General features: G+C 40.8%; 1 protein-coding gene across 1 annotated transcript in view; it reads right to left on the bottom strand.

Moving 5' to 3' along the window:
* Positions 1-12,161, bottom strand: part of tll1 (tolloid-like 1) — a 51,490-nt gene extending 39,329 nt beyond the window's left edge. The window contains exon 1 of the mRNA XM_028019246.1: positions 11,509-12,161. Within this exon, the coding sequence (XP_027875047.1) occupies positions 11,509-11,689 (181 nt within the window). The 5' untranslated portion in view covers positions 11,690-12,161. The remainder of the gene's footprint in view (positions 1-11,508) is intronic.
* Between the last annotated feature and the right edge of the window lie 1,767 nt (positions 12,162-13,928).

Here is a 13,928-nt window from a genome sequence, read left to right as displayed (position 1 = left end):
GCCTGCAAATAAAGGATCTGAGCAAACGTCAAATGACTTGCCAGCCTTTATGTGACTTCAATTTTTAAAACTAGAGCTAAATGAACCACCCACATCTCAGATGTTTTCCCTTAGCTCATAGCTTGAGTCACTGTTTTCCCTGGTGTGCCCGTCACGGGTGTTCGGGTATAAACAAGCGGTTGCCACAGTTTGGGGTAACAGAAACAAAAACGTCAATCAAAGTTCGATTAAAAACGATCCCATTGTTCTACAGTATTTTGAGGTAGTTTGTGCAAGATGTCCTGGTTAAGTTCACCCAACACTAAATGTTCACAAGGAGGAGGCACTGCTAGCGCCCAGTGCCACAGGTTTGTGGGGAGCAAAGAGACAGCTCAGATATTTTTGAGGTAGGCTGAATGTGACTTAACTTTTCCACGGGAAGTCGACTTCTCCACCTGCAGGTGGTTTTCATAAACCCAGTTACGTTCAGAGGTAACTCCATATCTCCACAAATGATGCTCAATCTGCTTTTCAAGACATGCAGGCCCCACTTGACTCTAAAGTAGAACCTAATTCAGTCAGATTACCATGATTCAATCCAATCCAGTGTTACCACATTCAGATTCAAACAGTCTGTTTGCAAACACACAGTGGATCATAAAAGGAAAAAAAGACAAATATAGGCCAAATAAACTGGGCTCATATGATAAGGAAATATAGATATACATATAAAATATAGGAATTTCCTTTAGTTAACTTTTATTTATGAGGAATTACTTGGACTTCAGTTTGAACTGCAAAAGAAAGAACTTACGGTTTCCTCCTGTCTCGTTTACTGGGACTGAATCTGGTAAAAAGGTTTTTATTCTCTCTGGTCTCACATCCTGGAACCTGCAACAGAAGCTTGAAATTGACTGAATTTATCTCATTGAGTCGTTTTACCTCCAAACTAAAAGTTTTTAGGCTGATTTGATGACATGCATCTGTTTTGAATAGCTTATTGTTCTGTTTTAACTGTGTAACATTTGGTGTTTTGTTTGTGGCTGCCTCTTAGTTGATTCTGATAAAGAGATTGATGAAGATTCTAATAGTGTAAATGATTACTTTTTTTATAGATTAATTCCACTGAATTCCACTGATTTTCCACAACGCAGTAAAAACATTGGTATATATTTTTCATGTCTTTATGTTGAAAACTATGTGCTTTTTTTTTTTTTTTACATAATTTTCCACACATTTCAATATATCTATTCTATTCCAAAGGTTTTGTGTTTTTCTTCATTTTTAAACTTAAAGCCAAAAATAAAATTGTGACTCTTTGAAACTGACAACAAATTTCCTAAAGTAGATGTTTATCAAAATCAATAATTTGTGTGTTTTGGATGGAGGCATTCTGAAACGTAGTAATTATCTATCAAATGCAAATGTTTTATTTTTCTTTAAAAAAAACAATGGCACTATTTAGGATGGGATAATAACCATGAAATTCACCTTTAAACACATTAAAAGGATACTAGATTCCACCTAGTAGTCAGAGGCCCAAAATAGGTTTAGTGAAATTAAGTTTTTATTGCCACACTTCAGGCGTGTTGGTAAAGTAAAAATACACATGGGAATGATCTCAACACCATTGTCACGTCAGATATTGTTCACTGCAAGTGAGTAATCATGGTAAACTGCATCAAACACACAAAGATTAGCTCATTAGTACAATAAGTACATCCCATAATATTCATATTAAGACCTACAAACAGAAAACAAAAATAAGAAAAACACAGAGTACTGGTGTAACTCTTGAATTCATTTCCTGCAACGCGAAGATTCCTCTTATATTAGGAGACCGCTGCAACGCAGTCTGGTGTAGTCCTTCTGGTTCAAAACACCAGATGATTTTAATTGGATTGACATGATATTATTATGAGCTTCATAGTCGGGGTGTGAGTAATAGTCACACTATGTACAAGTGGATAAATGAAGAAACAGAATTAAGCCAAACAGCCGAGGCTATTTTCAATTTTGTTTGCTAAACTGGTGGAAAAGTTTGCTTCCAGACTAAAAGCCGTCTGTTATGTTTTTGTTTCGAGTCACGAAACCTGAACTTTCACTCAGCGCAAACTTTCACATCGTCTTGTTTTTCTTTAAGTCCGAAAATTGGGATGAAGAGCCGGCACGACTCTGACTTTAATGCAACATGAAGTGACCCGCAGAGGATTATTTCATAAACCTTTAAAAACCGTCATTGACCATAAACACTTACTTGACATTAATCTCCAAAACTGACAAAAAGAATGAATCAATTTGCTGTTTCAAATAAAATGTCTGCTAGTTCCAGTCTGTCTGCTAGTGAGGGGGCAATTGTAGATTTCAACCAAATCAGGCCATAATAAAATATATAATATGCAACAACTTCTAAAATTATCTTTTAAAAACCACAAAACAGATTACTCGGTGTTAAGATTTAATAAAGAGAGAGGGAATAAAAATGATTATGTATGTAAGTAAGTATGAGATTGTAGTGTTCCTTTGCTTTTCTTCATTGCTGATGGCAGCATTATAAACCTGCTCAGCTGTTCTGGTTCTGATTGGCCATTAAATGTAACATGTTGCCCGAAGGCAGCAGGTTGTCAGATGGAGATGTTGGGACTGTTGGATCTTATCTGAGCATTGCATAGTCTTTGGGTGATTTTCCTGGGATGTTCATTACTTCTAATATTAACACCTCTATTTAATATTTTCCACTTGTAAAGAATCTTTCTTACTTCAGAAAGATGCATCTTCATTTAGTCTGAAACTTCCCAGATTGATGGGCAGCAGCAACTGCATCTCTAAAGTTGAAGCTGATCTATTTAAGTCACTGTGATCAGGAGAAGAAATGAAAGAGACTGAACTTTTATTTTATTATAAACTGTTCATCTCATGTTGTGGTCTGGAAGGATGAGTGCCATTTCTGGAATCATTTTTATTAAACAACTAACAGAGAAAACCTCCTTAAAGGGAAAGTATTATGTATTTTCTAGGAACATATTATCATGTTATAGCACAATCAAGTAACTATGCAACCTTCTGTTGTTATAAAAATGCTATTAACATCAAATACGACTTAAAAATTTTTTAATTTAGCGCCTTGAAATTGGACTGTTGTCTCTTCAATCACTGCTCTTTCTGAAACCTCAGGAAGTCACCACAACATGGCTCCTCTATTAACCCTTTAACAACGTTTTTACCAGCGTTGCACTGAGAAGTAGCTCCTATAATGAGCTCAGCAGATGCTCAGTTCCACCAGGGGTTTGCTAATTGCTGCTGGCTAATATGAAGGAGCTGAGTGGAGAAGTGATGGTGGAGGGGCGGCTCTGTGAGGTGGAGGTTTGGAAACTGTAGCTCAGAGGAGGAGCTGCGTCTCGAAGGCGGAGCTAGTTCCACCCAAACATTTAGCATATCTGAATGGTTGCCACGGGAGATTAAAGGATTTCCCAAACATGCATGAAAGAATCAAGCAAACACTCCTGGTATGTTTTTTGATGTGGGAATAACATTACAACATGATGTAAAGCTTAAAAAAGTTGATTTTAAACAATATTGATTCTTTAAAAATACAGTTGTTTACTCATATGCAAGTGAAAGTTTATTATGGAAATGAGACAGAGCAGAAAAATAGCATGAAAATGTACAAAACTCAGAGTTAAACCTGAAATGATTAGAAAACTGAGGCATGTGGAGACTGCAGTCTGTTCATAGACATGCAGCATATTCTGGTTTGTATTCCTCTGGATTAAAACCGGTCCAGAATAATCACTCCATAAACACACAAGAGGCCTGAGAAGGCCAAAGAAGATGATAATAAATGTACCAAAATATATTTTTTTTATAAATAAATATCTTCCTCATATGAAACTGAGTTACTTTGATAGTCCACGTAAAAATGAGTTTCGCTCTGCAGAGAAAGCGGGTTTTCCTTCGCCTCTGATGGATTTAGGTGAATGATTTTCTGCTGCTATAAATACCAGCAGGAATAGCGAGGTGACAAAAGCGCCCACATCTTTAATAATTGAGCAATGCGTGGCAGGTGGGCAGAACGCCGGCAGTGCTGACTCACGGCTTCACCGGCGCCGGAACGATTCCCGCTCCAGAACAAACAGTCGGATCTCGCCACATCTGTGCCGAAGCGGGAATCCTGAGGAAGGCCTGGGAAGCTCAGTGGCAGCAGCACTCTGCCCGGGAAAATCCTGTTTAATATAACAGGAGTGAGACCAGTTGCTCTCGTACAGACACACACATTAAAGAGTGCAGCCCGCACATTGCTGCAGCTTCCTCACTACTGTGGAAGAGCGGAAGCAGGGAACAGTAGCCACAGTTTGCTGTCACGTTTTATAATCAAAATGTAAGTGAATTTTTTTTTTTTATTTTCTCTTTGGCACTGAAGTAAGGAAATTGTGCCATTTCAGAGCGCTGCGCATGAACAGGCACAAAAACTGGGGCAAACAGACGAGGAGGTGATGAAAATTTTAAGCTATTCCACAACTGTGGAGCTCCATTTTATGAGAACAACAAGAGCTAAAAGAAACAGACGAGAAGAAAAAGACGTCTGAAACCGTCTCTGTAAATCCACTTCAATAGGTGCAGAAAAGAAGGAAAAAAGTCTTTTAAAAAATCAGAACTGTACCAGACAGACTGAAGACACAGAAACATAAATGTATCTTCTGGTAACTCATTGTAGTTTGTTGCACTGTGTGGAACAAAAGTCTTGAACTGTGAGACACTGTTGACAATTAAAAACCGTGGCAACCCAATAAAAAAGAAGTTAAACTCCAGCCCCCCTCACCCCCCCCCCCCCCCCCCCCCCCCCCACACACACACACACACACACACACACTGTGTTTGATTACATGAACAGCTACAGTGTACATCAGCCTGGAAACAACAAGAAAACTCATTCTCAGCTAATTCAGCTAAATCCACATCTGGGGCAGCTGTTTCTCACATTCAGCTGTGAGGATTATTGAACTCTCAAATGCAGTTATGTCATATTGTAGTTCATTTTCTGTTTTCCTCAATGAGATTTATGAAGACACCAATATTGGTGCTAATTAGAATATCCACTTTTCATTGAGGCCTGACCTACATATTTCCTCTTTCACACCTTCCAATCTTTTTCTTCTTATGGACTATAAAACATAGGAGCTGGAAACTTTATTTGTATTCAGATACGAAATGTAGCAAAAACCTGACCATAAAGGTAGAGTAGTGCTGTGGGTTTTTTAATAGAGGAGGTAGATTTGAATAAAGTTGTAAACAAAAGCGAATTAAAGGACTTGAATCAAAGACGAGTGTTTATGTTTAATTACAAATTTTGTCTTTTCTAATCATTCCATAATTTGCACTACAATTTGTAACATTCATTATGTATTCTCCATCCACAAAATCACATTTTAAAGCACAGCCAAGTTACCTTCTGTTGTTACAGATAAGACTTAAAAGAAATTGAACTTTGTAATTTAACGCTTTGAAATTGGGCCTCTGTCTCTTTTAAAACTCCTGCTCTTTCTGAAACTCCGCCTTCAGGAAGTTGTCACAACATGGCTCCTCTATTAACCCTTTAACAACGTTTTTACCAGCGTTGCTATGAGAAGTAGCTCCTATAATGAGCTCAGCAGATGCACAGTTCCACCAGGTGTTTGCTAATTGTTGCTGGCTAGTCTGAAGGAGCTGAGTGGGGGAGGGCTGCTCTGTGAAGCAGAAGCTAGGAGACTTAAAAAATGCAGCTCCAATGAAGAGCTCATGCTATCTTCAGCTCATGCTATGCTACGCAGACATGCAGCATTGATGAGGATTCACTCAACCCAGCATGACAAATCCTTGGAGAGGTTTGCCATTCCAAGATTGGCCTTATTTTCTAATTGTTTCAGGTAATAATTAGACGACCAGCAGGGGGCACTCAATGACTGTGGACAGATAATTAAACGTTCATCCTTGGATGGTAAAATAAAAATTGTGTAAAATAAAAAAATATGAGAAAGTGATTCCAGAGTAAACAATAACTCCTAGCGCTGTAGTACCAGGTCGATTTTCCACATTTCTTCCCGATGCATAAGGCAAAAAACAAAACCGAGAAAAATTAGCACTCATAATTCCTAGAAGAGACAGAAATTGTTCAAACTGCAACACTAAGATACATCTTCATGTTTTCAGGCAACATGCACAAGAACGTGTAAAGGAGAACCGAAGAGACGCGTGGCGCCACATTAAGCCTGGGCAGTTTGTGGACAGAAGGAACTTGTGCTTACAAATCCTCACACTGGATCCTGAACAGGTGCAGATAAACTGCTGACATGTGGAAAAGGGACATTTTTATACAGAAAATATAAATCAGTTGAGCAATGTCACTTATCTAGAGGCACATTAAACTAAATGGTTCAGGAAAACCAGAATTGTTGTCTCAGCAACATAGAGCCGTAAGCCAATTCTAATACACACACACAAAAAAACCTGAAAACCCACAAAGTGTCATCGCGTCCTTCTGTGATTACTGCTGCTGTCTTTAGGGGGCAACAAAAGAGAGGAAAGGTATTTGTTTTCTTGGATCCCTCCTGAAGAAACAGCTTTCACACTTAAGTTTGTTTAGCCTGCACTCGAGTGTGTGTGAGCATTTTATGAGAACAGTGATTTGGAAGGAAGCAAGAATGACTCTTGAATAAAAGAAGAAGCACGTGCGCGTGCAAGCGTGTGTGTTGGCGTGCACGCGTGTGTGTCATCTCCAGCTGAGCGGCAGGATGCAGACAACCAGGAAGAGATAAGCGAGGGTGAATGGAGAGAGCTTTGCCTGCGTGCGTACCCAGCGCGCGGGCGAGCTGGGGTTGGAGTGCTCGCGTGGGGAAATGGCTTCACAAAGGACGTGGAAGTGCGCGTTCCCCTGTCTGCCGGCGCGGGACTCGGAGGAGATAAGCAGACAGCCAAATACACCCCCCCCCAACCCCCCTTGTGTTTTCCCAGCAAAAACAGGAGGCGGAATACCAACCGCTCCGACGACGATGCCACAGGGTCAGCCCTGGAATGAGTTGAGCTTAAAGGTCTTCCAAGCTGCGCCCAGAAAAAAAAGCTACAAAACACTGAAACCCACTTCTCCGTGTGTGCTAGAAGGAAGGTTTCACTTTATTTTGCATCTGCAAGATTATAAAATCATTAAAATACTAAGATGTGTTTGTCTTCAGAGGTACAGAGGGCTACACAATAACTTAAAGGGACGGTATAAAGTAAAATCAACTCCCTTTGAGCTTCACCTCATGTTATAATGTCATTCCCTCAACAAAAACACACCCGGGGTGTTGCCTTGATTCATTCATGCATGTTTGAGAAATCCTTTAATCCCCATGCAAACTGTGCAAAAACACTTGGTGGGATCTAGCACTGCCTTCGAGGCGCAATTCCTCCCTGGAGCTGCAGCTTCCGAGCTTCCGCCTCACAGAGCGGCCCTCCTCCACGACTTCCTCACTCAGCCCCTCCAGACTAGCCAGCAGCAATTAGCAAACACCTGGTGGAACTGAGCATCAGCTGAGCTCATTATAGGAGCTACTTCTTAGAGCAACGCTGGCAAAAACATTGTTAAAGGGTCAAAAGAGGAGCCATGTTGTTATGACTTCCTGCCTGGGGATCACTGGAATGAGCTGACGTGACAGTTTTGGGTTCCTCCTTCCACATTCTGATGTGCCTCTGAGCAAGGTAATTAAGTAGTAGTCTGCTGAAGGGAAATCGGGATGATTGTCATGATTGTCATCGCCAATCAAGCTGAAAATCAGCCAGTAACAATCAACAGGGGATTTTTTTTCACTGCAGTCCAATCAAAAGTTTGTTGTGTTATAATAAGAACATAACTGTTTGTCTTTATCTCTGAATCATGTGCTAAGTAAGTCTGAAGAATTTCATATCCAGGAATATGAAATCACTAGACTTACTACAACGCAATCATACAGGCACATTCAAATCCATCCGATTCGATGCCTACAATATTCCAGAGATGTCTGTTGATGACACAAGACAAAGTGTGTCATAGAAAATTATTTTGCTTTAGCTACAGCCAAGAAATTATTGTGAATAGAACTAAATGAAACAGTTTGATGTTAATATCAAAGGCAAACATTTGTAGACTTCTGCTGCATTCACACCTGCCGTTATTCACCGACTGTCCAAAGCTGTATTGGCACTTTGCTAATTTACTGCAATGATTGCTTTTGGGTTTTGTTTTGTTTTATTTTCAATTTATTTTTTGCAACTTGGGCTGCACAGTGGCGCAGTTGGTAGCACTGTTGCCTTGCAGCAAGAAGGTCCTGGGTTGAATTCCCAGCCCAGGGTCTTTCTGCATGGAGTTTGCATGTTCTCCCTGTGCATGGTGGGTTCTCTCTGGGTTCTCCGGCTTCCTCCCACAGTCCAAAAACATGACTGTCAGGTTAATTGGTTTCTCTAAATTCTCCCTAGGTGTGTGTGTATGGTTGTGTGTCCTGTCTGTCTCTGTGTTGCCCTGCGACAGACTGGCGACCTGTCCAGGGTGACCCCGCCTCTCGCCTGGAACGTTACCTGGAGATACACAGCAGCACCTCCCGACTCCACTAGGGACAAGGGTGTAAGAAAATGGATGGATTTTTGCAACTTAGGTAGGGTAAAGAAATGCATGTTTAGCCATAAATTACTGGTCTTAAAGTCATGGAGAAAAAGTTTGCAAAAAAAAAGGTCAAAACATTTTGTCAATCCTAGAAATCTGAATCCTAGAGGGCAGAAAAGAAAGCCAAATTTTATTTTTCTCAAACAGCATCAAAATAAATTGCTGTATCTCAGCCTTAATGAACACTCACACAAGATGTTCTAAAAACACACACGCACACACACACACACACACAAAAACAGCTACGGATTTTTTAACTCCAGGAAACAGGATAGTTGTTTGACTATTTTCAGTTTTCTGCAGTGAATCTAGACGCAGTGAGTATAATAAATTCTTTATTTCATGTACATTTTCTGCAAATAAACACATTGGTCACTTGCGTTTCACTCGGTTATTTTAACCTACAGAACTCGCTCTGGCAGTCAAACCCATGAGGACCTGCTGGGCTTCCATCCAAACACACTCACACAACACAAAGTGGATGTTTTTAGTGCAGCGTAAAGCCAGGGAGTGGCGAGAAGAAATCACTTCTACACAAATATGTGTAATTTACACATCAAAACACACACAGGGAGGGCTGTGAGCTCTGTATACTTGGTATGAGGCGAATGCATGGGGATCAGCTCACAGATGGTCAGCACTCTGGGTGGAGTTCATATTTGTGTCATCACAGAAAACATGACCAAACCACTAAATCACACAAAAACATAAATCTGGACTTCAGACGACAATCGCTGGCCATAAAACCTGAGTTTCTGTGAGAGGAGACGTTCAGGTTCCTCTGCTGAGAATCAGAAACAATGATGACTTTAAAATCCTCCCCAACAAACAGTCTTAATCATTACAAATTGAGCTTTTATCCTATAATAGATGACAAACATTCACCTTTTCACAAGAACCCTTTCAAAATTTTGATTTAGTCATCATCACCAAAATTATTGTTATTAAAGGAGCCCTACAATATGTTTTCTAGGCTCATAGTGCCATTTTATACCACAATCAAGTAACTACATGATCTTCAACTGTTTAAAAAAATGCTATATATCAAAAATGACTTTAAAGAATTTTTACTTTGAAGTATAACGCCTTAGGTCTCTGTCTCTTTAAAAACTCCTACTCTTTCTAAAACTTTTCCTCCACGAAGTCATCACATGGTTCCTTTATTAACCCTTTAACAAAGTTTTACCAGCGTTTCACTGAGAAGTAGCTCCTATAATGAGTCCAGCAGATGCAGTTCCGCCAGATGTTTGCTAATTGCTGCTGGCTAGTCTGAAGGAGCTGAGTGGGGAGTCAGGAGGGAGGACTGCTATGTGAGGTGGAAACTAGGAAACTTGGAAACTGCAACTTTGTCCTAGAAGGCAGCGTTAGGCTTACACAGGTGTTTCACACATCTCAATGGTTGCCATGGGAGATTAGAGGATTTCTCAAACATGCATGAAAGAATCAAAACAACACTTCAGGTGAGTTTTTGATGAGGGAATAACATAACAACATGATGTAAAGCTCAAAAAAGTCAATTTTACATAATAGTGTCCCTTTAACAAGTAAATCATCCTTTTCTAATTATTTCTTGTTGCTTTCATATGATGAGAGTTACTTTATTAGCATACAATTTGACGGAGAAAATCACTTTTTGTTTTACGTGTTGTAAAATGCTCTAGCATAAGCATCTCCACTTAGATGCTCCGATCCGATTTTAATATCCATATCAGTGAAGATATTGAACATAATTTTAGATCAGGTGACAATGTGCCTGATCCATAAGGCTATAACTAGTCTAATTCTATGCGTTGTGCTCTGAGTGACATCATGCTTTATTATTTATTTGACATTACATTTAGAATCCCTGATTGCACTTTCTGAATAATTTGAAAGACGGTTTGTTGCAGTTTATTTTTACATGTTTGACCAACGTAGCCAACCTATTGTTATTGTCAGTGTCAGTTTATTTAATACTTATTTTACATTGGCTGTTCTACTCCTAATTGAACTGACTTAACAAATTACAGTTGTGTTGTTTCTAGGGTTTGACCAAGCTTGTGGAGCTACTGGTGTATTTAGGTGTGGTGTACTGGTGCAGAGCTTTCAAAAAATTGTTAAGAAAACAAACGTTTTAAGTCAATTCAGCACAGTTATTTTGTGTTTTTTTTCTGTATCGGCAATACTAACCTTCAGAAATCAGTATCGGTATTGGAAGTGAAAAAGTGGATCGGAGGAAACTTTAAAACTCGCTTTGTAACAACGCAGCTCTGCTTAAAAAAAGGGAGCAAAGTTCCACTGAAAATGAACTGAACCTGGTCACGGCTTACTTACTTTATGTTCACATAAACCTCTTCCACGGCGGCTTTCCATCAAACATGCTTTACTCGAAGCTGCTCCAAGTCTGCCGCTAAATTATTTTTTTGCATAATTTGTTCAAGAGTTAAAGTGAGGAAGACAGCAGCGCCCGATGCTACACTGCATTCCAGCTGTTTCTCATCTGCGCAAATGCCGAAACCGCTCTGGAACCGCTTTTCCCGACCATGTCTCAGAACGCAGCATGACTTTGGCTCCTGATCTGATCTGAGGGCGGCGCGCGCGGGTCACAAGCAGCGCGCCACGAGGAGGATCCGCGCGCGGCGGGATCTGCGGGCTGCAGGACTCATCCCGCCACCAAAAACTGCCTGAAAAGGATCATCTGGGCACGAGCGCATGCACAGACGCACGCGGGCTGTCATTGCTCATGCACACATACACGTGCCTGATCGGAGCCAGATGTGTGAGAGGATCACTGTGCCCACACGCAGAGGATAATTATTCATGTCATCACTGAAACGTTTAAAAAAACAAAAAACAAACAAAAAAAAACAACCTGAATCAAAGTTGGAAAATTGACTCACCAGCTTTGCACGGGTCCTTGTAGTCGATGCTTTCCACTTTCTCCTCTTCATAATAATCAAATCCGGGCTCCTCGTAGTCGAAACAGTTAGAAATAGAAAGTTTCCCCCAGAAGGTCAAGCCCGCAAGCATCAGCGTGATCCAGCGCATCTTAGCGGCCAGTGCCAAGGGCACTCGGTCCATCTGCGGACTGAAGGAAGCAAAAAATAATTGTTTTTTTTTTTGTTGTTGTTGTTGTTTTTAAAGGCCTCTCTGTTCGTCTCCTCTGCTGCTTGGAGATGGACGGCGAGACTTTAAAGGGTCATGGTGATGGTCGCGTGGCTCTCTGGTGGCGAGGAGTTACTGCGCCCCGCGCGTCTTCATGGCTAACCGGAGAATCCGTGAGTCGCTCAGCGCCGAGGAGCTCCGCGGTCCTCCACCGTGGCTTCGCAGGTGAGACTGGAGCGGGAGAAAGGAGAGAGAACGGCGGTGAGGTTTTGAGGACGAGGCGGCTTCTGAGCGTAAAGACGCCCCGCGGTGTCTCTCTGCTGCGCGGACACAGAACTGGACGCATCCGCGTCGCATAATTCCCAGCCTGCCCCGCACTGATGTCGCTCCCTCCCTGGGGTTCAGCCTCTGCTGTCTCTCTCAGGCTGTGTCAGCGCACCGCCCTCACACACACACACACACACACACAAACCCACACACACACACACACACACACACACACACACACACACACACACACACACACACACACACACATACCGCCACCACTGCATACCTGCACGCTTTCAAAACTTTCTTTTCACTTCTTTTGTTCTCATTCAGAGTTTCTGCGGCTGAATTCACCCAACAAAGAAAAAAAAAAAGAGGAGAAAAGAGAAGAAGGCGCTCTTTCCTCTCTGATCTCAGCGCATCTGAAGCAGGAGAATAAGCGCGCTCTGGTTATGACAGGGTATTGGACCCAGACCCGCAAATTAAAGACTGCTAGCGTGAATTAAAAACCGGTAGCGGTAAAAGTAACAGGACCTCAGCAAATTTGCCTGCGGGTTTTCTGGTTATTTAGAGGAAACTGCCAAGTAGGTGACAGCAAAACCATAAACGCTCAGACAGATGAATATAGGAAATGTAGCTACGGCGTGAAGTCAGTCTTTTATTCTCTCCTCTTCTCCTCATTGTCATGGAAGAAGCACAAAAAAACCCCAAACATTCCGTGCGTAAAGAGGGAGGACAGCACAAAATGGCAGTAAAGTGATCAACATCCCCACATTTTGAATTTTGTCATCTTAATGAAAAACCAGACGACCCCTTCCAAGAATAAAGGCCTAAGTCATTTTTGCCAAAAGTGCTGTTTATTTGTTTTTTCTTTGTTTTGCAAAAATCTTCGCTTTTTTGACAAAAGATGATTTAGGCACAAAAACCACTTTTGACAAAAAAAAAAGACTGCAGCCATTATCTTAGGAAGGTGACAAAATGTTTATTTCATATGAATCTTGATTTCTGATCAAATGATCAATTTTTCCTCTGTTATTAAACGAATTGGACCTGTTTGTATTCACTTCGACTCAAATCTTTAGGAACTTTGTGAAAATCTGATTTAAGAAACGTTGGAGGCCTTTGATGGACGATGGTGTTGTAATTCTTTCGTTTTCTGCTGGATCCAAAACTGTTCTGTCAGCCAAAGAAAATGCAGCATATTTGTTTCACTTCCATGAGTTAAAAGTCCTTGAAAATAGAAACAAATGGAAATCTGTCTGAAAGGAAACATGAAAAACCTGACTGCTGCATCTCTTCTACCTAATTATTCACTTTATTTACAGCAAATGATACCAAAAGACAGGTGAGTGACATTTAAAATGCATATAGTAGAAGTATTTTTGCCATTTATTGTTTAATTTCTATCATTTCAGGACTGCAGCAGAAATGTGACATTATGCGGAGCTTCGTTTCTCGTTGCTGCTGTGAGCAGCATTCAGGTTATGGCTGAAGTCTTCATAAAGAGTAATAAAGTAAAACCACACGACCGTATTGACATAAAAAACTGACATTAGAACAAAAAGTATCTTCATTCCAACTATCACCAACATGAACATGTGGAGTTAGCAAGATGGTCATAACGTTACAAACTGTAACCACAAATATGAACTCAGACTAGATGAGACTGAAATGGATGTTTTCATCAATCAGTCCCACGTTTGGTGTTAAAGGAAGTGGATAAATTCTGATGCTGACCCCGTTAAACCCGGTGGAGGTTGTGTGGTGCTGTGGGCCGCCTTCACTTGAAGAGGGGGCCTGCAACCAACGGCGACTGGAGCTGCAAGTGGAAGATCTCCAAACTAGATCTTAATAACTTTGTCCAAAAAATGAAAAAAATAATAATAACCAAATAATTTATTTAAGTACAGATACAGCACTATAGTTTAACAGTTTCTAACTCTGT

Source organism: Xiphophorus couchianus, chromosome 5 (genome assembly GCF_001444195.1).
Source record: "Xiphophorus couchianus chromosome 5, X_couchianus-1.0, whole genome shotgun sequence".
Lineage (NCBI taxonomy): Eukaryota > Metazoa > Chordata > Actinopteri > Cyprinodontiformes > Poeciliidae > Xiphophorus > Xiphophorus couchianus.
This window is presented reverse-complemented; position numbering and strand designations above follow the sequence as displayed.